Below are 25497 nucleotides of genomic sequence, written 5' to 3'. Positions count from 1 at the left end.
TGTAAAGTGGCCCTGGGCACTACTTAACCGGGGTGTTTTTAAGACTGTGTTAAAGTCCAGAAAAAATCCGCTTATACTAGTTTTATGTAACATACATTTCAAACTTGAAAGTTAAAATGTGCACATATTGAAAGCCTTATATACATTCTCGAATTCTCTAGTTTAGTTTTTTCATTCATTATTTCTGGTGTTTTGTATTTTAGTTCTGGGTTAGTAACCTGTTCAGAGTGATCTGCGTCCTCTTTATAAATAAACTTGCTAAGTTTTAAGGTAGGTAGGCAGGTAGGTAGAACTTTATTATATATTATTATATTATACAGTATATTATTAGAAATTATATATTATATTAGTAATTGATCGACTAATATTTCAATCACATGATTCCTTCAAAATTAGAACCAGTATGTATTTGGCAATTCCACTTAGTCACTTGAATGTTTGTATTGGATTGTACAGTCAAAAGAATATTTATCAGTCAAACATATTTTAGCCAATCAGCGGTGGCGTCACATGTCGCCGGGGGGAGATTTTAAGTCACGTGTTTCGCTAGACCAGGAAATGACAGAAGTGGAAAAAATGATCTGATTGACAAAGATCGTATTTTTGTTAATATAAATGTATCATGTGTGGTACAAAGTCCCCTTCAATTGTTCCATTGGAGTTTCATACACTCTAAAAAAAAAAGGTTTTAAAAAGACAGAAATAGCAGGCACTAAAACTGTCCTGAAATAGATCAGAAGTCTCCCTGACAGGCGACATCGGTATTAAAATATTACCCCAAAGGAATGCTGGGAGTCGTAGTCCAGCGACTTCAACCGGACATGACGAAGGGCTGTTGATGCCTTGCCACGGCTAATGCGATTGGCTGGATCAGGTGATGAAGGTAGACCTTGGGAAATGACTTTGCTTTTGTAGTAGGGAGCTAACTTTAGCCGGAGTATTAGCGGCTCACTGAACTAGCAGGCGTAGACGAAAAAAGGGGTTCGAGTGCCAACACGTTTTTGGATACATCGCTCTTCATTAGCCTTTATTTTTTTTGTTTTTATTTGTTGATATTTATTGAAACGTATTTCCTCAGCGATGGAAGCTAACTTGAGCTAACGGGCTACCTAGCGTGATAACAACTTAACCGGGTTGGCGTAACCGCTTGACTATTGCAAAAGTTACCACCATATTTTTTATTTTTATTTTTTTAGCCAAAAAGCTAATATAATTCCCTGAGTAAACGGAGTAAACTGAATATTTTCTGCTAGCCCAATAAAGCTGGTTGTTTTATTCCTCCAAAATTTTTTAGCAGTATGAAAACTGCAGCGAGTGATACTTTGGGGTTTGTTCCGCAAAAGGATATAGTTTACAACAAACTTCTACCATATGCCGACAAGCTTGACGAGGAATCCAATGTCTTTCTAAGCCAAATAAAAGGGCACCTCGCTCGAGCTGTCCAACTGAGGGAGATATGGCCGGGTGTCCTGTTCTGGACGAGGAAACTTTCCACGTAAGTAAACAACACTTTGTCACCAGTAGTTCCACAAATAAAGGCATCAGAAAATCCACATTGTTATTCCTGACGATGATCTGTTTTCTACCAATTAATTCCACATAAATCCTACTGTGGATTATGTTGTGGTCTATTTATGTGACCAAGCTATAACTATGGTATATAATGGATTTACTTTTATATTGTCATTTATGTAACTTAAATCGTTGTTGGTTTAGTTACTGGCTAGTATTGCCTCTGGACTAAAATCATTATTTGGTTGGAAAAAAAGTAAAACTAGTTAGTTATAGTATTTATAGAACATATATATTCTATCATAACAAGCTGCTAACCAAATGACAGGGGCTTCTTTTATTTTGTTTCGTTTATTTTGCTGCTAAATAATATCTGCCCCCATGCTGGCCATTTGTTCCGTCCAAATGTGAGTAACTGCCGGCTCAGGGATTGGAAAGTTCACCGCTCATTTGACCTAGATTCTTTCGACTGGTTTTCTGTCATATATCAGAATCCGAATCATTGCCAGTGTTGTAAAAACATACATAGGAATTTCTTGTGGTGTCAGTACAGAATAATGGATGAAACAAGATGATACATAGTTTCGTATTCTGAAAAACGGAACCAAGCAAAAAAAATTTCTAAACTTAAGAAAATGTTGTCACAACATGATCTGGAGCTTGTAATCCCTGCGTTTGTGTCTTCTTGTCTTGACTACTGCAACAGTTTGTTTTCATGTCTTAACAAGAAGGAGCTGTCTCGCCTGCAGTTGATACAAAACTCTGCAGCGAGAATTCTGACCCGCTCAAGTAGAAGAACTCACATTTCCCCGATCCTTAAAACTCTTCACTTGCTTCCAGTTTCTTTCCGGATCAACTTTAAAATTCTGGTTCTTACTTTCATCTATTCATGGTCAGGCTCCTCCTTACATCACTGATCTGATCCAGCCTTACACCCCAGCTCAGGCTCTGAGGTCTGTGGATCAGAATCTACTGATGGTTCCTGAACACGGTTCAGGACCAGAGGAGAGAAATCCTTCCAAGCTGTTGCTCCTAAGCTTTGGAACGATCTTCCTCTCTCTTTGCGCCTGATACTGACTCTTTCAAGAAACATCTTAAGATGTTATTATTTGTTCAGGCTTTTCCTTGATTTTCTGGAACTCCTGTTGTGTTATCAGTTTTATCTTGCCCTTTAAAATATATACTTTATTGAATATTGTTTTGATTTTTTAAGCGCTTTGTGACCCTGGTCTGGAAAAGCGCTATATAAATAAAAAATTACTTACTTACTTAGTCTCTATTGTTGCATCTAGGATCATAAACTTCTCCTTTTGTTGCAGGTACATTCGTTTGTACGGACGAAAGTTCAGCAAGGAAGACCATGTGCTGTTCATCAAGTTGCTCTATGAGCTAGTGACCATTCCTGACCTGGAGCTCAGTATGATGCAGGTCCTTGCTCGACTGCTCACCAACCTTCTCAAGTAAGACGGACACAGTGAAAATGTATACATGGCCGTTGGTTTTGTACTTAAGCTTTCATAAACGCCTGTTTCTATGTGTTCATTTCATTTTTTTTGTATCACTTTCTAAGGAAAATAGAGCTGCTTTCGAGGGAAGACCTTGAGTTGCCTTGGAGACCGCTGTACGACTTGCACGTCAGGATTCTGTTTTCCAAGACGGAACATTTGGGCCTCAACTGGTTTCCCAAGTATGGCTTAACTATTCAAATCTCTTTGTTGTTGACATCATGTTACATGAGCGTTAAGCTTGATAATCGTTTCAGTGTTTGAATTCTTGTTTAAAGCAATGTCGTTTTTTAGGTAGGTAGGTATAACTTTATTGATCCCTCAGGAGGTCTCCTTTGGACAAGAACAAAGAGAAATAAAGAGAAAGAACAAGATGATACAATCTAAGTCTAAAGATAGAGAACATAGAAAGAAAAATAAAGATTAACATAGAATAGAACATCCTGATACTTTTACTCCACTCCTGCCCCCAAACTCAGAATTGTACAATTTAATAGCCCGAGGAATGAATGAGTCCTTGAGTCTATTTGTTATTTATGTAATTCTGAAAATCTTTGATCCATACATTAATAAGTACAAGCTCACTCACTGGTTGATTATTGTTAAACTTATGTTGGTTTATAATCCGTGAGAGCTACAATAGATTTATGCAATAGTTTATTTAGTCACTAGATCTGGACTTTCTTGGGCATCTCAACAAACCTATTTTACATATTACAAAAATCTCACTTTTATCCTTACCTTTTTGAATTTTCTTCTATAGATTTTGGTCTGATAAAGGTTTTCATCTGTCTAAAGAATGAGTCATTGAACAATTACTCATGTTTCTTATTTCTTTTGTTACTTACATTTAAACACTCTCTATGCTTTCACCTTAACAAAAAAGCGGAATTAATTGTTCTCTGCATGCCTTGCACATTTATCGATCTGTAACAAGCAGTGCGAGATGCTCTTTTATGGTGCCATGGGAACATTTAATGATATCAGAGAAATGCCTCGCTGATGTAACGTCAGTGGATGAAAACAAGCTTCTCTGGCTTCCCGCCAGCTCGCCTCTTTTCAGTGTCGCATAGTAAACCAACACAAAGATTCTACCAAATAAAATTTAGTTTTTACGACCTGTTCAATGTTAACATTACACTCATACTGGAGGCTGTCACACTGCAGCTAACATTTGTACTTCCCTATCCTTCATCATTGTATTAAACCTTTTTTTTTTTTTTCCTGGTATATTTTTGTAAACTAAGCCACTTCTCTGCTTGGAAATATTGGGGCTGCGCCTTGATATGCTAAATGTTGTACCAAAGATTCCGATAAAGATTTCAAAGTATAAATTGTTGCATCTGGACGGGATTACGATTTTGCTGAATGGGATTTAGTTAAGCAACAGCTTTTCCAAAGTGTCACGCCTTGAGCTTGCATGTGAGGAAATGGGTGGGATTGAGTAGTGGACTCAAAAGCTTTGGTTATATCTGTCCAGAGATTTCAACACTGTTGTGTCACTATAATTCCTTGTTGGCATTATAGTAATGGCTTCAAGATGATCTTTTTAAAATGATTGTAAACAACATATCAAAAATAGTTTTTTTGCCATGTAACAAAACAGAATTGATAGGAAATGAAACATGATGTATGATATCAAGCATTTAAAATGTCTGTTACTTATTCTTAATTTTCTGCCCACTTATTTGTGTAAGTAAAGATCTGTGTGCATGAGATCCAAATCAAGCTGTCTTGGTGTGAGGTTTTTTCCACAGTCACTAACTAACATTAGTTTGTGGTCATTATATAAATTTGATTGAAATATTGAATTTATTTCTTTCCATTTCAGCAATGTTGAAGGTGTGGTGAAAACCCTTGTGAAAAGTTGCAGGCCGTAAGTAGACCATTCATTTTAATGTATAATAAGTTTTCTCAGACTTTTCACAAAAGTATTTTTGTAATGTTTTTTTTTATCATATTTGGTGTTTATTTCCAAAAAAAGGCCTACTTAAGTTTTATATCCAGACATTAAGGCTGTTTTATTTTATTAAACGGCCTCGGAACTTGCCTGCCTGGCAGACCTGAATTGTGTTGTGCTTATGCAGATATCTTATCACTGGGAGTCTTCCCACAGCAAGATAATCCTCTTATCTTGGCTAATTCTTTCCTGTTAGAGGGTTTCCTGTAGCCGTGAGACGGGAGACGGATTTCTGATCAGGAGGAAGTTGACATGAAAGCAGACAGGGTTAGAAGTTTTGTAAGCGGCTATAATTGTTTTGCCACGATGAGGTTTATTAGATATTTCCCTGATTGATTTATTTCTGATTAAAAAAATAAGTCCTCACAGGGGATTCCTTTGTTTTAAGGAAAGAAGACCCAAATAAAAGTGTGTTTACGATTTATAGTAAAATGTGTACTGATTTGTAAACGATCGAAACACCATAAGCTGTTAAGATCATTGAAATGCATCTCGGTGTCCTTACATGAACTTTAAAGAAAACATTGTTTTCTTGTCATTCACATAATTGTGCTTATGTTATTCCTCTATTTCGTTTAGGTATTTTCCAGACTCTGCCACCCAAGAGATGTTGGATGAGTGGAGGCCACTGTTTTGCCCTTTTGATGTCAGCATGCAAAGGGCAATAAGCTATTTTGAACTGTTTTTACCCACAACACTACCCCCTGAACTTCATGAAAAGGGCTTTAAGTAAGTACACAAAATGGGTCCAATTTTGCTTCTCATTATAATAATTCAAAGTATAGAGGTTTAAAAGTTAAATGTCGTTAAACCGGCGCTACAATCATGCTTGCCGGTTCTTAATCTGGATACCGTCGCAACATAGAGAGACATTAGTCTGTTTTGTATTTGCCCATCAGGAATTCTTTAAACTTAAAATTGTACATCTCTTAGATTTTTACTGATTGAATCTTTGTTTCCCTTCTGACAGATTGTGGTTTGATGAGTTGATCAGCTTATGGATGTCTGTGCAAAGCATTCCAAGATGGGAACTTGTAAGTATATTTTTAGCTAAAGAAAGATGATGTATTGCGAATTCCTTTTAATTCATTGTGGGTCCTGATCTCGTTCACCTTTTCCAGCACTTGGTAAATCTGTTTTCCCGGTTGGCAAATGACAACATTGGCTACATTAACTGGGATCCCTACATCCCCAAGGTTGGTTTTACTGATTATTTACTCGTTTTATTTGATTTATCTTCTATTTTTGCCTATTCTAGTGGTTTCAACTCATGTCTTTGCAAAGAATATTACATCTAATATCAAATCACACTTCAAGTGTCCTGACCTTTTGAATGTTTGTGTCCTGGTGTGCACCCCTCGTCACTTTGACTACTCTGAAAAACGCATGATCATGTAACCTTGTTTACTCCAGTCACCGAGGAAGGAATCTCTCATTTCAAATGACTGTTGGAACTAAATGTTTTTTTTGTTATTTTGAATGACCTGTGTTTACATTCTTTTAAAATGTATAACTGTTACTTTCACTTTCTTAGATTTTTACAAGAATTTTGAGAAGTCTGAATCTTCCGGTTGGAACCAGTCAGATGAATGTAGCAAGATACAGCATCAATGACTACGAAATTGGCCATTTTGTGCTTTGGATAACGTCCTTTTTGGTAAATGTTCATTAAAAAAAGTTATAGTAATTTGTTTTGTGTTCCCGTTGCTGATTATGTTGTCAATATTTCAGGGTGGACCGAGCAAACAAGCACAAGCACAGCTGAGTGGCCTTTTTAACAGCATTACATCCTTTTACCACCCATCGAATCATGGACGCTGGTTGGTGAGTGAAAACTTGGTTTCTCATCCTGAATCATTGCATTTCAAAATTCAAAAGATGAAGTAGACTAAATATATAAGTTAAAAAGGTCAATTTCACAGGGTTACTTCCGTTTAATTGTGTTAACATGGTTGTTATTGATTAGTAACAGTGATGCAGTTTGAGATTTCACTTTTCCTGTGTGTACTAAAGTCTTATGAAGGTTGGTTTTTGTACCAGAAATAACATAAAAATCATGTGAGCTAAGAGGGTAGCACTGTTTAAAAACATCTGATATAATTGACACCAACGTTTCATCATCTGAAATATTTTTGGAGCGTGATGTCTCCGTTGGTTGGCGACAGAACATGTTGGCTAACTTGATGTCAACAGTATTGTGTAATCCATGGTGAAATCAAAGGGAGTTGTGTTTTGTAATGGTGAGATGAATATTTTTGTGCCAGTTTCACCCTGAGGCTAAATGTGCTGAACATGGTCCATCTTATTATGGTGAATTGGATTATATCTTGTGCCTCATCAGTGTTTATTAGTGATGGGTTGATGAAGCATTATAAAACGGCTTATATACTTTGTGAAGTAGTACGGCCCGGGGGGCCACATGCGGCCATTTGACTGTATTTATGTGGCCCTCGTAATGTCATGTATAACTGGTTCTAATGCATTAACAAATGTATTTTGTATTTATTATTCATTTACATTTTCACAAAACACTTCCCTCCTTTTTGTGTGTAATTTTTTGTGCGTATATTAATCCCTCAAAACTTTTTAAAGTTAATTAAAGAAATGTTTTGCAAAAAAATCATCTATACAAGAATAAAATTGCAGCTTATTTAGCTTAACATGGCCTTATGACGCATGTCCCTTTTTTTTAGGGATTTTTTCGTCTTTCTTTTTGCTTGATGGCCCCTAACAACATTAACAGAATTAAATGTGGAAGAATTTTAATTGCCCACCCTCTCGGTTACATTGTCTCCATTTTAAAAGACTAAAAAATTGCACTTTTATAATTCAATGAAACCTGGCATAATTGTTCCATCTAGTGGCCATTCCAAATAAATGCACTCCATCATGATACACTGTCGTCACTAAACGGCTGTTTCATGAGGCCTCATCAATACATTTTATATGAAAAAAAAGCCTCGTAAGCCCACATTATTGTCGACATGTCTCATTTTATTTTCTGTCCTCGTCTGTAGATGAAGCTGATGAAGCTGCTTCAGGGACTTCCAGCAAGCGTGGTTCGGCGGCTGCACAGGGAGCGCTACAAGAAGCCGACGTGGCAAACGCCAATCCCAGACAGCCACAAGCTCACAGAAGAAGACATCACTGACTTCGTGCAGTGCATGATGCAGCCAGTTCTGCTTGCCATGTTTAGCAAAACGGGTAGTCTTGATGCTGCCCAGGCCCTGCAGAACCTGGCTTTAATGAGACCAGAGCTGGTCATTCCTCCTGTGTTGGAAAAGTAAGCAAAATATTTAAGTGCGACGTCTTTTGCCGATCAGCCAAAGAAAACATGTTTCCACTGTCTTAAACAAACAATTTAACACGTTCACTAAATCAAATATTTATCTTTATTCTGTGATCTAGGACTAGCCCCCATCTGATTTAAAATGTGTTCCTGGAGCTTTCTGATTTAGAAAACAAACTCCAGAAAATAAGAATTAGTCACATATGTGTAATTTACCTTAACTTCTTAAGCTATTATATCTATTTATCTTATTATATATTGTAGTTTTATTTACTTGCATTCATTATAATTGAATAAACATGGTTACCCAATGAGTCATGATGAAAGATGTCTATCTTTAAAAACAACTGGTTAATTGTTCTGTCACCACTGCAGAACGTATCCTGCTCTGGAAACTCTTACGGAGCCTCATCAGCTGACCGCCACTCTAAGCTGCATGATTTGTGTGGCACAAAGCCTTGTGTCAGGTGGGTCATTCTATCCTGAAGGCCCCACTCACATGCTGCCCCTTCTCATGAGGTCACTGCCTGGCGTGGACCCAAATGACTTAAGCAAGTGCATGGTAAGCCCCCCCGTCCCCCAAGTAGTTTTTGGATATCTTGGAAGGATCTAACAAGTCATATTTTACAGATCACATTCAAGTTTATTAGAACTTTTGTTACTCTGGTGCCTTTGGTTGACTGTTCGTCGGCCCTAAATGAACGAAACGACCTCACAGAGGTACCATTTTGGAGATTATTTTAATTTATTTATTTTAATAATAGTTATTTCTATACATGTATCTGATAATATTGTTGTTCTTATAGGCAGAACGCGAGATGTGCTCAGCTTCTGCAGAGTTTGAGGACTTTGTTCTTCAGTTCATGGACAGGTATGTTGGAATGTGATGTCTTGCTCAGATTTATAATCCAAATAATCCCTGATAAGTATTTGGTTTGTTCCATTTGAGGCTTGATATATAGCAGAAATGCATATTGTGTACAACTGATGTAAACCACAAGTCATCTGAAAAGAAATGCTGCCAATAATTTCATATTTTGTATTTATCTTTTAAAGTGTTCAATATAAAGCTCTGTGATCACTAAATGGAATCGGTGAAAATTGACATTTTATTTACCAATATTGAGATTACTTTTACTGTAGACCACAAGGTGCAGCAGCTGTTCGGTTAACAATGAAATAATAAATTAGAATAAATTCTGTTAAACCTGTTGGAAAAACAGATATTCCTTTTTACTGTGTAGTTAAATCATTGTATTATTTACACTCCATTAAATATAATCATTCGCATGAAAGGGACTTCACTAATAATCCTCTTGATTTTCAGATGCTTTGCCCTCATAGACAGTAGCACGCTGGAGCAAACGCGTGAAGAGACAGAAACTGAAAAAATGACTCACATGGAGAGTTGGGTTGAGCTTGGCCTGTCGTCCACCTTTAGCAAAATCCTGACTCAGTGTTCCCTGGACATTTTCAAGGTGGCCCTGGATAAGGTTTTCAACTTTGCAACCACCAACATATTTGAGACACGTGTTGCTGGAAAAATGGTGGCAGACATGTGCAGAGCAGCGACTAAGGTATCTTTAAATACAGAACAAATTAGCTTATTTGAGTTTTGTCTAGCGTCTTGTCAATTGTTGTTTTTTGTGTCAACAGTGTCACCCTGAAGAGTCCCTCAAAAAATTTGTGCCACATTGCTGCAGGGAAATCCACCAAATTGCTGTTAGTAAGTATCAAGCGAGCAGGACAAAACGTCAGGTTATTCTACTGTTAACATGAATACTTCCCAACAGATGAGGAAGTACAGAACGAGGAGGAACTTGATAAGGAGTTTTTATGGAACCTCCAGCTGTTTACTGAGGTAAGACAACAAATGACCATGCTAGGCTCTTTTCTGATTTTTACTGAAAAACGATGATTTTGGTCATCTTAGGTGACACGAGTGGACGGTGAAAAGCTCCTTCAGTATCGGTCAGAACTGGTCCAAATGTTGCAGTTGACTCTTCGCCTGAAGTGCAAGCAGGGCTACATTCTCGCCTGCAACCTCCTCCAAAACATCCTTAGTTCAGTTGTTATGGTTTATCCCACGGAGTACTGCAGTGTGCCAGGAGGTTTCTGCAAGCCAATCAGCGAGTATTTACCCATTAAGGTAATCAAATATTTCCATTACTTGGACAATAATCGAATCATTCATGGACGTCACTTGAGCAATGTTTACAACGACTATTGTTCCATATTATTTGGCATTTCACCTTGTTAGTCATGTTATCTTGTGACTTTAATGGTCTTCCTGTGGTCTCACGATTACGATGAATAGGATTGGGGTCGAACAGGAGACCTCTGGAACTTGGACATCAGATGGCATGTTCCATCCAAGGAGGAGATATCCTTTGCTTTCTATGTATTGGACTTGATCCTCCAGCCAGAACTACAGCGCCTTCGGAGATTTGCTCAAGGGGAACAGGAAATGAGTAGGTGGGAATGAGAACTTCATTCTTTTTCCCCTATTGGGAAAGAAGTCCTATTCATTTTTATTGTTTTTTTTGTTTTTTTTAAATCAATGTTGCTTTTTAAATGTCCTTTAGGGATGATGTCCTACAGAGCCTTACTATTGTTCAGTACTGTCTCCTTGGAGCTGGGGGCCTCATGCCACCTCTGAAAGGCGAGCCCATCCCTGAGCTGTAAGTGTTTTTGGAACAATTAATCATTAAATTAAGTATTTAATAAAGTATTTTGATTGTGATTTTAAACTTTATACAAATTGCATGCGATGTAATGATATTTTACTGCTGTTTTGACAGTGTTCACAGTATGGTGAATCTAGAGGAAACAGATCTTTTTACGGGAGTGGAATATGGTACGCAGATCTCTGATCAACCACTGCAACTGACATGTTTGCATTTGATCTGTATTTGTAATGACGCTCGTGCTTTTGTCATGCAGATAGATCCAGAGAGAACTACAGAGACACCATCTGCAGCGTGATCCGGCCTTTGCTTCGTAAGAGTGAACTCATCCCACACCGTTCTTCTAAAGCTTAATTTGTAAAACGTTTTCTTTCTTCCTGCAGATCATATTCAGGAGAACAGTGAAGATGACACCAAGTCTCTGTTCGCAATAATCAAGGTAAGGAGGCAATTTAATCCATTTCACATATTAATGCGTAAAAATATTTTACTGGATTTATATGACAAATAGTTTCATTTTTCACTTCACAAATTGTATAAGGTCAAGCTTTATTGTCAGTTTTTCTTTAAATGACACCAGACAAACAAAGGAAACTGAGGATATTTCTTAAAAACAGTCAGTAATTAGGACAGTGGCAATGGTAGTCCAATAGTTCAGTGATCAAGTCAGAGAGGAGGGAGCTATATAAGCTTTTGTTGTTGTTTTTTTCCATCCTAAAACAATCCAAACACATTATTTGTTTTATATTTAGGGAATTAAAAAGCATGCTTTAAGAATCTTCTTTCCACTTGTATTTTTTTTTTAGATCATCAGTGATCTCATGCAGTTAATAGGATCTCAAAAACATGAGTTCAAATCAAGATGGAAGAGCTTCCATCTTCTCAAGAAGTCAACGGAAAACAGAGTGAGTTGTTGATGGAAAAAATGTTTAAAATATAATTGTATATGGCCAACTAATGTCAATGTTTATCTTGTCCTCGCAGCTGCATGGAAGAAAAAAGCACATTCGGGCTCTACTGATAGACCGTGTGATGCTTCAACATAGTGTAAGTGAAAAATGCAAATCTTTTAATGCAAATCTTTTATCTAGGACATCTTACTCATGAGCTTTCATTAACAGCTTCGCAAGCTGTTAGTTGAAGGATCTGAGTACAGAGGTAGCCACCAGCAGCTGATGAAAGACCTGCTCAGGTTATCCACAAGCACCTACAGTCAAGTGAGTTGGGCCGTTTTATTTGATGAAGCATTGGTTAAATGTTCCTTGACAGTTTTTCCGTGGCCAATTTTGAAGGTACGCAGCAGAGCCCAATATGTGCTTATTACTGCTGTTGGAACCTACAACTACTCCTACAGAGACATCGTCCCTCATGTTCTGGAGTATCTCAACCCAGAGAATAAAACAGTCAAACAGCAGCAGTTCAAGGTGAGGCATGTTTAACAAATAACTGACACTTCTCCTGTACATGGTTGTGTATCTTAATAAAAAAAACGCTTTGTTTATTGCAGGGTGCCTTGTATTGTCTCTTGGGTAAACATGGTGGAGTGTGTATCGCCAATCTGCACGACTGGGACTGCATTTCTCTCACGTGGCCCGCCCTCGTCCGCTCTGGACTCAGCTCAGCCATGTCTTTGGAGAAACCCTCCATTGTGCGTCTGTTCGATAACCTCGCTGACAAAATACATCGTCAGTATGAGACCATCGGGATTGACTTTTCAGTAAGAAGCCTTCAAATTGTTAATGGATAAATAAAATTATTTTTAATATACAAGTGATGCTAATTAATATTGCTGTGTTCTCTAAAGGTCCCCGATGAGTGCATTGAAGTTTCGAAACAACTCATGGCGTCTGAAAAACCGGTTTCTGCGGTGCCAGTTCCTTCAGAAGAAGATGTAGCCGAGGGTCTACAAAGACAGGAACTTAAGAATAGCGACGCTGTAGCGTAAGTTTACACCAGCAATAAACACTACAACAACCATTTTCCATGTAATATCAATTATTTTACTAAACTTTTTATGTGTTAAAGGAAAGTTCATATTTGTATTTCTTTAATTGTTTTGTGAACAACCGTTATTTGTTTATATATGTTGTAGGAAGTACAGAAAGCTGACCGGTGATCTACTGGAGTGCCTGAGCAATAGGAACATGTAAGATTACTGTCATGAATTCTAATAATGAAAGTCCTTTAATTATTTAAAATGTGGTTAATCCCTTCAACATTTCAGGCCATGGAAGTTTGAACACATTGCAATCCGCTTCATGTCACTGCTTTTGAGAGATGACGACCAACTCCTACCAGCTGCTGTCACGTTCTTCGTAAAGAGCCTCAACCACGACTCCATCTACGTCCGGAAGGTGAACTGCCTGTTGAGTCTTTCAATGTTTCATCAAAAAAACAGCAACTTCCTCTATAAATTCTTGCTTATTCCACCTAGGTGTCGATATCAGCTGTGGCAGGAATCATGAGGCAGATCAAGCGCCCACATAAAAAAGTTCCAACGAACCCTCTTGAGCTTAGTAAGGGATTGCCACATTTGTTTTTGTCTTCTTGGGCTGATTTTTTAGGAGCATGTTATTTTAACTTCAATGTTCTTTACTGAAGGTGGAGTCAAGGACGTCAGCAAGACCATGGCTGGAGACTGGCCTGACAACAAGTGGCTCCAATATGACAGCAGCAGTTTACCACTGACGGAGAAGGACTGGAATCGAAGCGTCTTTGTGGAAAAGACGTATTGGGGATTCTACTGTTGGCCAAAGTTAGTGATGTCATTTGTTTGTATTTATTTAATGTAACACAATATACTTTCAGCTAGTGGTGGGTTGTGAATCCTTGTGAAACAGCTGTGTGGTTAAGCCATGATGATACAGTGTGTTAATTTCGAAAGGCCACTAGATGGCGCTCTAAGTTTGAAAATGACCACAGGTTTAATTTAATAAGTAAATTGTAACCAAAGATCATAAAGTATAGAGTGACATCTTCTAAATACTTTCACCCTTGATGTGTTCGTTTGTCTCAACGTGATCCAAGGATAGATAATGTATGCATCAGCCAAATCTCCAACCTTTTTTGCTCCGCATTATCATCATGGAACTACCTTTAGATAAAAACGGCAAATGTTAAATGGCATGACCTGCAAAAACGAATGTGTATAGAAAAATATCATACTCACCATAATTTTGAATCGGCAGGCTGTTTTTTCTGCAACAAGATTTTCTCATGTAGAATACTTTCAATAATTTTTTCTTTATTTTTTTTTTCAAAATAAAACACAATTCGGACAGTGGTAATAAATCCAACAGGATTTTTTTTTTTCTGTGCCGCCTGGTATGAAATTCATCTCTAGGATCTCTATTGTAAAGTACATGCCAGCCTGACATCTGATTTTATGTGGCCTGCTAGGTGATATATTTGAGGGGAAAAAAAGCTCCATAGTAATTTAAAGTGCATTAAAAACTAGATCACCCTGAAAACACTTTATAAAGTTCTCCCAATTCTAAAACCTTGACGAAGGAGAGGTTACAAGAGCGGAGTCCATTATGACATAATAATGGTCTTCACTCCTCCTCCAGCCAGCTGTAATCACACCCTGCTTTATTTATACAATAAATCACTTGGAGCTAGAGACTTCCAGGATTGATGATGCGTGATGACAGACCTCCATGTTTCACCAATCACAGAAGAGTGGTTTTGGTTACGATAAACAAGATTTTAGCTCCAGAAAAACAAAGGTTGTGGGGCTTAAGCCCTTTTTTTAATGTCAATTTTTCAATTAAAGGAGAGTTTTGTACAAACGGACATATACTGAAGAGTACAATAGAGGTCCAAGATCTATTTAGGATGCAACTCTAAAGGAATGATGGTTTTCAATAGAGTTTGAGTGCCCTGTATAAACACAAAGAGCGGCAATGCCTTAAACCCTTGTGTTAACTCTGGGTCAAGGTGACCCGGAGGCCTGAAAACAAGTTTCAAAAGTTTCCCTTGTGTTGTCTTTTGGTCAAGGTGAACGACCTCCGCCACTGCATATGTATTTATTGACTGGATTAAAGGGGTTTAAAATGTTTCCCTCGTACACAGTTATATTTAAATATGCTGTTTGTTCATCTAGAAAACTGATGATTTATGCCCCACCGGAAGAGCAACCCAAGCAGAATGCTACCAGGCAAGAGATGACTGAGGTTTGTGAAAACTCGAGAGAAAACCGACAACAAATCTATATTTATTTAATCATATCATCTTGACTTGCTTTTTACTTTTTTTAACAGAGGGAGCAAATCATCTTTGATCATTTCTCAGACCCCGTGTTCATCAACCAGTTCATTGAATTCCTCTCTCTTGAAGACAGAAAAGGCAAAGACAAGTTCAGCCCTCTTAGATTCTGTTTGTTCAAGGTAAGATTGCAGTCGATCCAGGTTTCGCAAATAAAACGGCCTTTACATGACCTTGTACTTTTTCTAGGGTTTGTTTCGCAATTTCCAAGACGTGTTCCTCCCGGTGCTGCAACCTCATCTTGAACGCCTTGTCACTGACTCCCATGAGAGCAAGCAGCGTTGTGTTGCAGAGATAATATCTGGATTAATCCGCGGCTGTAAACACTGGAGCTTCGACAAGGTATGAAAATGATGTGTGGTTTTGTTCTATCTAACCTTATTTTGCATGCTTTTATATAACTTTAACTGGTTCTAAGCAGTGCATTCCTCTTGCAATAAATATTTTTAAGCTATGTGGGACTATAAAACATCTTTCTCTTTTGACGGCCCAACTCTGCAATGTGTTAAATTGAAAACGTAGTTTCTGGCTCCGCCCAGTGTAAGGGCTGTGTAACTGCAGTGTTGTAGAAGTGGTGGTCATTTGAATTTGTTTAAGAAAACAAGTGCGTTGTTTTTGCTCGAGTTTCTTTTTTTTTAATTTCCTTGAAACGGTCTCTGACCCACTGCTCTTAAGCAGTTTGTTGGTGTGTTAATTTAAGTGTCTCTTAAATAGATCTTGGAACTTTATTGTACTTTTCAGTATGTGTCAAAACTCTCTTTTGAATGTGAATAAGCCCCACCCATTGAAAATGCTTTGTTTTTCTGGAGATCAAATCTCTTTTACCATAAACACACCCACTCTGCTGTGATTAGTCAAACAAGCTTCATCAAGTCTCCACCTCCAAGGAACTTGTTGTATAAACAAAGTGTGGTGATCTTGGCTGCTGGAGAAGGAGCGAAGCCCATTATTACGTCATAATGGAATCCCCTCTGGTAACCTCTCGTTTGCCAAGATTTCAGACGAGGGAGAACTTTGTAAAGTAATACGTTCAAAACATTGTCATTATGAAAGACTTACTGCATCTTGGAGAGGAAGACTTCAACATTAAAAGATGTGAGTGAGTCAGGACAGTTGGGTTTTATCATTAAGGATTTAAGGATCAGCCAGGCTTCGTTATTTTTTGTCATACACACTGATGTTGTAATCCAAATCATACAGGTTGAGGGTCTGCGGCTGCTGTTGTGTCCACTTCTTCGCACCGCCCTATCCAACATCACAATAGAGACCTATGCAGATTGGGGGACTTGCATCGCGACAGCCTGTGTGAGCATTTATTTTAAATTCCTTTATATTTTGTTCCCTTAAAAATATATGTGGATCAATAAGTTCCTTCTATCTATTCTCAGAAAGACCGAGACCCTCGGAAACTTCACTGGCTGTTTGAGATGCTGATGGAGTCCCCGGTCAACGGAGAGGGAGGCTCTTTTGTCGACGCTTGGTGAGGACATGGTAGCTGAGTATTTCTTATGGATTTGCTGTAACGGTTGTTTCTCTTCTGCCAGTCGTCTTTATGTGCTGCAAGGAGGCCTTGTTCAACAAGAGTGGCGCGTGCCCGAGCTTCTCCACAGGTTGTTGCAATACCTGGAGCCCAAACTCACACAGGTATACAAGAATGTCCGGGAGAGAATTGGAAGGTGAGGAACTTTTCACAATCCAGAGTCCTCTTTTAAAAGTATGTTTCAATTGTTGTCTCTTTGTCATCCCCTACAGCGTCCTCAGCTACATCTTCATGATAGACATCAACCTTCCTCTCACTCGGCCAACCACCTCACCACGCATCGCCGATTTCACCGAGCGGATTTTGAGTCAACTGAAGCCTCTCACTGAGGTCGACGAAGAAATCCAGAACCATGTCATTGAGGAGAACGAAGGTTCCGAGCAGGATGAGAGGACACAAGCAATAAAGCTGCTTAAAACAGGCAAGTTGAACGCTGGAAATATGTCTTTTTCTTCCCTTTAAAAACTGTCTATGACAGGAATATATATTTTTATTTACACACATTTCATATATCTGCATATTTTACTCATCATAAATTACTTGTATATTTTATAATAGATCCCTCAGCTTTTGGTATCATCTGTAGGTGTTAATATGGATGAATGAGACCTCATAAAAACGCATTTTGAGAGGCCACTAGATGGCACTGTAAGCATGAAAATAAAACGATGCCAGGTTTCATTCAATTATTAGATTGGAGCTAAAGATTATAAAGAAGAGAGTGCCATCTAGTGGTCTTTCAAAATGAAGACACTGTATCATGATACACCACATGCTGTAAGAAACTTGATACCAATGTGTTCTTTTGAATTGATTAATAACATAATGACCACCATTTTTAGTCAAGAGTCATAGTTTATAAAAAACATTTTTTATCCTTTAAAATCCTCTTTCTTTCCTCAGTCTTAAAGTGGCTCATAGCAAGTGCTGGCCTTTCCCTCTCCACCGCCGTGCCGGAGCAGCTCCTCTTCCTGCCTCTGCTTTTCAAGGTTGACATTTGTTTATTTGAAGAGTAAAATGGACCCAATTTACCCCATTTCAGACAGTTAAAATACTTAAAATGATGAACCGTTTGAATAGATTGCCCCAGTTGAGAATGATGACAGCTACGATGAACTGAAGAAGGATGCGAAGACGTGCCTGTCGCTGATGTCACAGGGACTCCTCTACCCAGAGCAGATTCCCATGGTCCTCTCTGTTTTACAAGAGGTGAGTTCAATGACGTAAAACTGAACTTAGCCCCACCCGCCGAAAACAATTAGTTTTTATGGAGGTTACATTTTGTTTACCATAACCAAACCCACTGCGTGTGATAAATCCCGGGAGTCTCCACCTCCAAGTTACTCATTGTATAAACAAAGCGGGCTGGGATTACAGCTGGCTGGAGGAGTAAAGACCATTATTATGTCGTCATGGACGCCGATCACGTAACCTCTCTTTTGTCGAGATTTCAGACGTGGTAGAACTTTATAAAGTAATAAGTTCAAAACATGGTCATGATGAGAGACTTACTGCATCTTGGAAAGAAAGACATTTGAAACGTGAGTCAGGAGAGTTGAGTTTCACATCAGTTGCCTTTTAATGCCTACAAACCCTTAAAATATATTACAGCTCCTCTAATTGTGTCGTTACATCTTTTATTTATACCAAACCTAAGATTTATTTATCTCGTTGTAGCTGAGTTCAGGCTTTTACTCTTTACTGCTGTTTTCTGATTGGCTGAAATTGAGGAAGTTGTTACTATATTTACATATGCAGTACTGTATGCAAACAAACCACAGAAGGTGAACTATGGCACACGAAATATCAGTCGACTATCAATTTCTTAAGAAAATTTAAGGATATAAGGTGTGCCTTATATTCTAAATAATACGGTAATCACATTTTTATTTCTTACTGGTATAATATGATATAGCGTAGACCAGGGGTTGCACAACTACATTTATTTAGGGGCCACATTATATCCGCTGACCGGGGTTGTCAAAATAAAGGAAAAAAATAATTGAATAAAATACAAATATCCTTAATATTATGGGAAAATGTTCAGGAAATATTTTAACAGAAGACATCAAACAAACGGTCGACTGTCAGGAAAGTTTTGAAAAAGTGAAATTATGCCACGCTTTTTCTAAATATATTAGATTTTACATTTATGCGAAACATAATTCACAAAATCACATGATATGAGGGCTTTTACAATAAATGCAAATAAGAAGTAAAAATAAAAAAGGAGAAAAGAGAAGGTTAATTCCTTAAGTCTAGTTTTGTTTAAATAATAAAGATAAACAAAACTTGTTGAAAGTCATTGATTCATAGTTTTACTCTGACCTGATCATGGATCCCACAAATACATTGAAAGTGGCTGCATCACTTTGGTCTAAAAAGAAGCATTTGTATTAACGGTGAACCCTAAACTTCTCTCACTCAAGGCTGCAGTGTTTTTTGTTTTTTTTAATCTGCTATTAAATCACATTAATAGTTTTTCATCTGTAATTAGAAGCTAAACGTCGATCTATCGTGACTATTGTGTGACGGTTTGCTTTGTGTGCGGCAGATCGCTGGCAGCAGTTCCTGGCACGCTCGCTACACGGTGCTCACATACCTCCAGATCATGGTTTTCTACAACCTGTTCACCTTCATGAACGCCCAGAAAGCCGTTGACGACGTCCGCGTGCTTGTGATACGTTTGCTGGAGGACGAGCAGCTGGAGGTGAGTATCTGCTCTCGTCCCCATGGGGAAAAAAAAAAGGTGTTTACGTGCTACTTCATGACAATCCGCCGGCTCGGTGAGGCCGGCAGTTCTTAGAGCATCCTTGTAGTGATTCAGCACTCCTGGCTCCACACTCTCTCTCTCCTCGCCTTGCAAAGTCCTGTAACAGTTGCTATGGAAACCAGAGGCTGCAGTAATCTGTTGCTATGGAGATAATATTCGGATTGAAGGAGGATGAGAGAGAGAGAGGAATTGAAGAGACAAAGGAGACAATAGTGGGGGGATGGAGAGAAGTAGTCATTTTTTGTTTGGACAACTCCACGTTTAAATGGGAACTCAAACTGTTTTTGTCACGAGGGGAAAACATTTGATGCATCGGGATGATCCGTCTAGACGAGGCCGTTGGGTTCAAAGGAATGTTCGGCCTCGAGTTTCAAATGAAATTCTGATTTAATAATATATGACAATTAATGGACCACAATTAATTTCTGTATCCACATAATCCAGAGATGACGGTTCAGGTTTGAGTAAAAATGTGTTCTGAACTTGCAGCATTGAGCGGATTCTCGCGTGTTTTTCCATCGTTCCGCTGCGTTTCAATTTGCAGGTCAGAGAATTGGCCGCCACCACTCTCAGCGGCTTCCTCCAGTGCAATTTCCTCTCCATGGACGTGTCCATGCAGTCACATTTCGAAGCCCTCTGCAAGACTCGCCTGCCCAAGAAACGGGAGCGAGAACAAGGCGCCGCGGTGGACACCGTACCTCCTGCTAGTAAGACGAGGGGGTCTCCTCTTTTAACTCGCAGTTTTTTCTCTCCTCGCCCCTCATTGACTCAACGTCGCCCGTCTCTCGTAGACCTGGTGCTGCGTCACGCCGGCGTCCTCGGGCTGAGCGCTTGCATCCTGTCCAGTCCTTACGAAGTCCCGAACTGGATGCCGCAGCTGCTCATGGACCTGAGTACCCACCTGAACGACACCCAGCCCATCGAGGTACGTGACTCACCGTGGAAATGTCAGATGTGTTTTAGGAAGTCGTCTCCAGTGACGCAAACCGATGCGATATTTAACATAATTATGGTTGGAGGAGTTCACTCCTTGACTTTCATCGTTTAGTTTTTCTGACGCTGCCGTGGTAAGAGTTAAAATGTTTGCTGAGCTAGAGCTGAAACAAAAATAGCTTTTTGCCTCACTTTCTAACTTGAAAAACCCGATTTCTAACAATACACATTCTGTTTCTCACTCCCTCTCATTGAACTCATCAGTTCGTATTTTTACATCACAACAAAGCTCCCTTGAAATGTTGTTGATTTCAAATAACAATCAGTCCGGTTCTGCTTTAGGTTTCTGCCTGTCGAAAATGGAGTTTTTTGTCTCGTCTCTTATATATATTGTTGTTTAATCTGTAAAGTGTCTTAAGATTTGACACTTTAAATACATTTCAATTCACTGATGTATCTGCTGAAGACTACAACATCTATATAGCGTTGAGGTTGTATAGCAGTTTAAAATGTGTCGTGTCGTCAAAATGAACACGATGAGGTCCAGACAAACGATGTTTAAATCATTGACAGAATTAAGCCTCAGTTCTCATTTAAATGCGACGAGTCTCGTCGTCTCTGAATGACCTGCTTTCTAACTGCGTTACCTTTTTTTTCCAGATGACTGTGAAGAAAACCTTGTCCAATTTCCGGAGGACTCACCATGACAACTGGCAGCAGCATAAACAACAGTTCACCGACGACCAGCTGTTGTTTCTGACCGACCTGTTGGTCTCGCCGTGTTATTACGCCTAAAAAAAACAAAACAACAAAAAAACCTTTCGGTCTCATCATCTGTGAAAACACCGACATCCCTCCGTCTCCAGACACCAGCGCATCATTTCACCGTCTCCGAAAAGATCCTCCGGCTCGACTGATCGTATTTATGTATCCAGCACCTTTTTTTTTTTTCTACTATACTTAATATTTAAGGATGTATCCTGGGCAGGAGTGTCCGAACTGTCCGAACATTTCTGTATAGCATTTTGAGTTTTCGTCGACGTGTGTCGCAAACATTTCTCAGGATTTCGATTTGAAAGTAACGACACTTGAGCCGACATGACGTCCCAGTCATGCACGCGTGTGTGTGTGTGTGTGTGTGTGTGTGTGTGTGTGTGTGTGTGTGTGTGTGTGTGTGTGTGTGTGTGTGTACCCGCCATCTTGTACATCATGTCGCAGAGAAACCCCCGAAGCTCCGGTTTAGGAGATCCTCACGTTTTTTTTTTTTGGCGTTTGAAAATATGCACATTCAGCATATTTTTTTAATTTTTTTTCTGAAGTGACACGTCGGAAGTTTTTTCCGCCAGAATGTTCCGTCGGTACAAAGTTATCACGCTTCTGAAGGACCTTCATGAGTATCGCGTGACTGAAGTTACAACCAATGGTTTTTATTTGACTTGAAATAATAACGGAAGCATTTACAACCTCAGTCCTGTACAGCGCAGTGCCAAAGCTGCTGTGGTTTTTTGCATCTCGCTTGCATTGGATTTCAAGAAAAAAGTTGAATAAAGAAAGATTCGTCATGAATAAACGGATGAAAACTTTTAATTTAATCCTTTTTTTTGCTATTTCTATTCCTAAAATTCATCAACATTGACTGCCTTTTGGCTCAGCTCTTTCTTCGTCGTGACAAAAACGATAGCGCAGGCCAATGACTGAAGGTCAGTCCGTCACATGATGGGCCTGCACTTTATTTAATTATTATAAAAGCATCATTTAGCCTCTTTATAAATACTTCAATTTGAATTTTTAGGGAACAAAATGACCGACAAAAAATATATATTTGCCGATGAATCGCCTCTCTGAGGGAACAAGATTAATTTAATTTATACATTTTCCAATAGTGTTGACGTGTTTATCCCGTTTTCTTATTTATATCGGTAGTCATTCTAGTTTTGGTCAACAAAAAATTGTGTTATAAAGATAAAAATAATGTTTTTTTCTGTAGAAATTGGGAGAAGCTGATCCTCATCTTGGCTGCAGTTTTAACCAATGTCTCGTGAGAAATGCGGACTTAAATAAGAATAACGTATGTAGTAAAAAAAAATAAAAAAAAATCATGTTTTAAGATGCTTTGCATATCTGACATAGGTACGTTTGAACCCTCGTCATAGCTGTGTCGCCTAGCAACCACATCCCCCCCTAGCCTTTGTCCATGAATGCAACATTCTAGAAGGTACTTCACGGTATATATAAATATATATATTTTTAAAATGTGTCATAATCTACTTTTACTATTATCCTCGCCATCTTTATCTTAATGATAAATATCTCAATTTAATTTTAAGCGGTTCTTTTTTTTTTTTAGTTTCCAATCGCGGCTGATGTGTGAACGAAACCGCGGTTTCCCGACGGTCACCTGAACGCGGCGCGAGCTCCTACGTAGGCAGTGACTTCACACTCATTTTTCCGAGCACGTCCGAGCGTCGCTCGCCTGCCTTTTTTTCAACAATGCAATTTTTCACAAAGAAAACCCAGGCGCCTACAAACGTGTCCCTCCTGCGTTTTCACCTTCGGAACCCGAGACGCGTGCTGGATATAATTCTTGCTTCGGTTTAAGATTTTTTTATTTTTAACATTAAAAAAAAAGACGGGTTTATGTCGCGATGCGTTCACTGACCATGAAGATGGGCTGCATTACGTGACCACGGCCGACAAACGAGTGATTTCCGAAGGTATGTTTTTTTTATTTTTATTATTATTTTTTATTAATAATAAATACATTTAAAGTAGATTTTAGCGTGAATAGAAAAAAAAAAAATTGGGTCTGAGGGGAAACAATGACGTCAAATCCGTCAGTGGTGCATTACTGTGTTGAACGCATTGAAGGATGTTTGTCATCTGCTCATGGATTCGTCACGTGACCTGCCTGCTCGTAATGTGTCAACTTTTATCTTTTTTTTCCGCAGCGATGGACTCGCTGATCCAGATGTGTGTCGTCCAGAAAGTGGCGTAAAAACCCCCCCCAAAAAACCTTCCCCTGCTGCACGCCCTCTCTCGCCATGAACGGCACCACTTCGCCGCCGGACTTGGCGCCGAAACTGCCCAACTTCAACGGGACCGGGGGTAGCCGCGACCCCTCCGGCTGGGCGGTCATCCACGCCGCCACGCTCGGCGTCTGCTCCGTCCTCCTGGTGGTCATCTTCTGCCTGGGCTCCTACGGCAACCTGGTGGTGTTCCTGTCCTTCTTCGACCCGGCCTTCCGCAAGTTCCGCACCAACTTCGACTTCATGATCCTCAACCTGTCCTTCTGCGACCTGTTCATCTGCTGCGTCACCGCCCCCATGTTCGCGCTCGTCCTCTACCTGGACGCCGGCGGCGTGGACGGCGTCTCCAAGAGCTTCTGCTTCGCCTTCCACCTGACCAGCTCCGGCTTCATCATCATGTCGCTGGAGACGGTCGCCGTCATCGCCCTGCACCGGCTGCGCATGGTCCTGGGCCAGCAGCCCAACCGGACCGCCTCGTTCCCGTGCACGCTGGCGCTCGCCGCCCTCCTGTGGACGTCCAGCTTCACCATGGCCGCCCTCCTCACCATGCGGGCGTACCCCCGCCGGGACGGGCCGTGCCTGCCCCACTTCGGGCTGGGCGGCGGACGCGCCCGCGTCATCCTGTACGTCTACCTGGCCGACTTCGCGTTCTGCGTCGCCGTCGTGTCGGTGGCGTACCTGATGATCGCGCAGACGCTCCGGAAGAACGCCCAGGTCCGGAAGTGCCCGATGATCGGCGTGTCCGCCACTCACCCTCCCCCGCCGCCGCCGCTGGTCGCAGCCGGTTTCGACAACATGCAATGTGGCGTTCAAGGACCCTCTTTGTATCGTAACCAGACTTACAACAAGCTGCAGAATATTCAGACTCACTCTTTCAGAACCGGGCAGGCCATCGTCCCCGGGGCGGCTCCGGGGGCGACCTGCTGCCAGCTGGTCTCCACGGTCAACCTGGCCACCGCCAAGGACTCCAAGGCGATGTTCACCTGCGTCGTCATCGTGTTCTCCGTCCTGCTCTGCTGCCTCCCGATGGGGGTCTCGCTGGCCCAGGACGTCCTCTCCCCGGAGAGCAGCTTCGCCCACTACCAGTTCGAACTCTGCGGCTTCGTGCTCATATTCCTGAAGTCCGGGATCAACCCGTTCGTGTACTCGCGCAACAGCGCCGGGCTTCGCCGCCGGGTCCTCTGCTGCCTCCAGTGGGCGGCCATCGGGGTCCTGTGCTGCAAGCAGAAGACCCGGCTCCACGCCATGGGGAAGGGGAACCTGGAGGTGAACCGGAACAAGTCGTCCCACCACGAGACGAACTCGGCGTACGTGCTGTCGCCCAAGCCGGCGCGGCGCCTGGTGGACCAGGCGTGCGGGCCCAGCCACTCCCGGGACTGCGCCGGGAGCCCCAAGGCCACGGGCGGCGGCGGCGGACGCAAACCCCGCCTGCCCAGCACGTCGACCCCCATCAACACCCGCATCGAGCCTTACTACAGCATCTACAACAGCAGCCCCTCCGCCGGGCCCAGCTCGCCCACCAGCCTGCAGCCCGTCAGCTCGCAGACGTTCGCCTTCGCCAAATCCTACGTGGCCATGCACTACCACACGCCCCAGGATGCACTGCAGGACTTCGAGAGCACCTCGGTCCACCAGATACCCATCCCCTCCGTCTAACCAAGCCAAATAAAAACAAACTATTTGATATTAACCATTCGTTCTAGAGTAATGTTTACATGTGTGGCCAAAAAAATCGTCGCCTCATCGTTTCTCCACAACCCTGTTGCACATGCATGTGACTCTATACTGTAGCCCGGCACTGCATATGTTCAGCCCGTTTGATCCGCCAAGTTTGGGTAGTATAGCGAATATTCCTCCCAAGCCACAACAGATCCGCCATCATCGGTGTGTAGGGTTTGGTCGTCGAGACACACATGGTTGCCGGTGTCAGTTGGACTCTTGCTTATGACGATTGATGTAAATGTGAACTTTTTTTGGATTCAATAAATGTTACGCACTTGCATTGG

The 25497-nt window shown here is 40.6% G+C and overlaps 2 protein-coding genes across 2 annotated transcripts; both read left to right on the top strand.

Annotated features, from left to right (window-relative positions):
* The first annotated feature begins 874 nt into the window (after positions 1-874).
* psme4a (proteasome activator subunit 4a) lies at positions 875-22046 on the top strand. Its single transcript, XM_087802080.1, has 45 exons — positions 875-1495; positions 2832-2972; positions 3083-3199; positions 4849-4893; positions 5557-5706; positions 5948-6011; positions 6099-6173; positions 6512-6634; positions 6709-6801; positions 7995-8260; positions 8642-8828; positions 8897-8986; positions 9073-9137; positions 9594-9843; positions 9923-9992; positions 10060-10127; positions 10200-10415; positions 10584-10741; positions 10852-10947; positions 11068-11123; positions 11210-11266; positions 11337-11392; positions 11760-11858; positions 11938-12000; positions 12075-12170; positions 12246-12377; positions 12461-12670; positions 12758-12894; positions 13046-13099; positions 13178-13307; positions 13388-13469; positions 13555-13708; positions 15059-15128; positions 15216-15341; positions 15409-15561; positions 16420-16524; positions 16608-16699; positions 16764-16895; positions 16972-17180; positions 17663-17748; positions 17840-17968; positions 19314-19469; positions 20077-20239; positions 20324-20457; positions 21126-22046. Exons 1-45 carry the CDS (start codon positions 1299-1301, stop codon positions 21258-21260), a joined length of 5487 nt encoding a protein of 1828 aa, XP_087658206.1. The 5' UTR covers positions 875-1298; the 3' UTR covers positions 21261-22046.
* Positions 22047-22842: 796 nt separating this feature from the next.
* gpr75 (G protein-coupled receptor 75) lies at positions 22843-25497 on the top strand. The gene is made up of 2 exons (XM_087803212.1): positions 22843-23179; positions 23414-25497. The coding sequence occupies exon 2, from the start codon at positions 23507-23509 to the stop codon at positions 25145-25147; it is 1641 nt and encodes a 546-aa protein (XP_087659338.1). The 5' UTR covers positions 22843-23179; positions 23414-23506; the 3' UTR covers positions 25148-25497.

This window comes from Callionymus lyra, chromosome 11, assembly GCF_982586985.1.
Source record: "Callionymus lyra chromosome 11, fCalLyr1.hap1.1, whole genome shotgun sequence".
NCBI classification, from domain to species: domain Eukaryota; kingdom Metazoa; phylum Chordata; class Actinopteri; order Syngnathiformes; family Callionymidae; genus Callionymus; species Callionymus lyra.
This window is presented reverse-complemented; position numbering and strand designations above follow the sequence as displayed.

Excerpts from the sequence above, each read along its gene's own strand:
- psme4a (XM_087802080.1), top strand. The coding sequence starts at position 1,299 with ATGAAAACTGCAGCGAGTGATACTTTGGGGTTTGTTCCGCAAAAGGAT. Across the intron at positions 9,993-10,059 it reads AATCCACCAAATTGCTGTTA|ATGAGGAAGTACAGAACGAG; the intron begins GTAAGTATCAAG and ends ACTTCCCAACAG. Across the intron at positions 15,562-16,419 it reads AACACTGGAGCTTCGACAAG|GTTGAGGGTCTGCGGCTGCT; the intron begins GTATGAAAATGA and ends CAAATCATACAG.
- gpr75 (XM_087803212.1), top strand. The coding sequence starts at position 23,507 with ATGAACGGCACCACTTCGCCGCCGGACTTGGCGCCGAAACTGCCCAAC.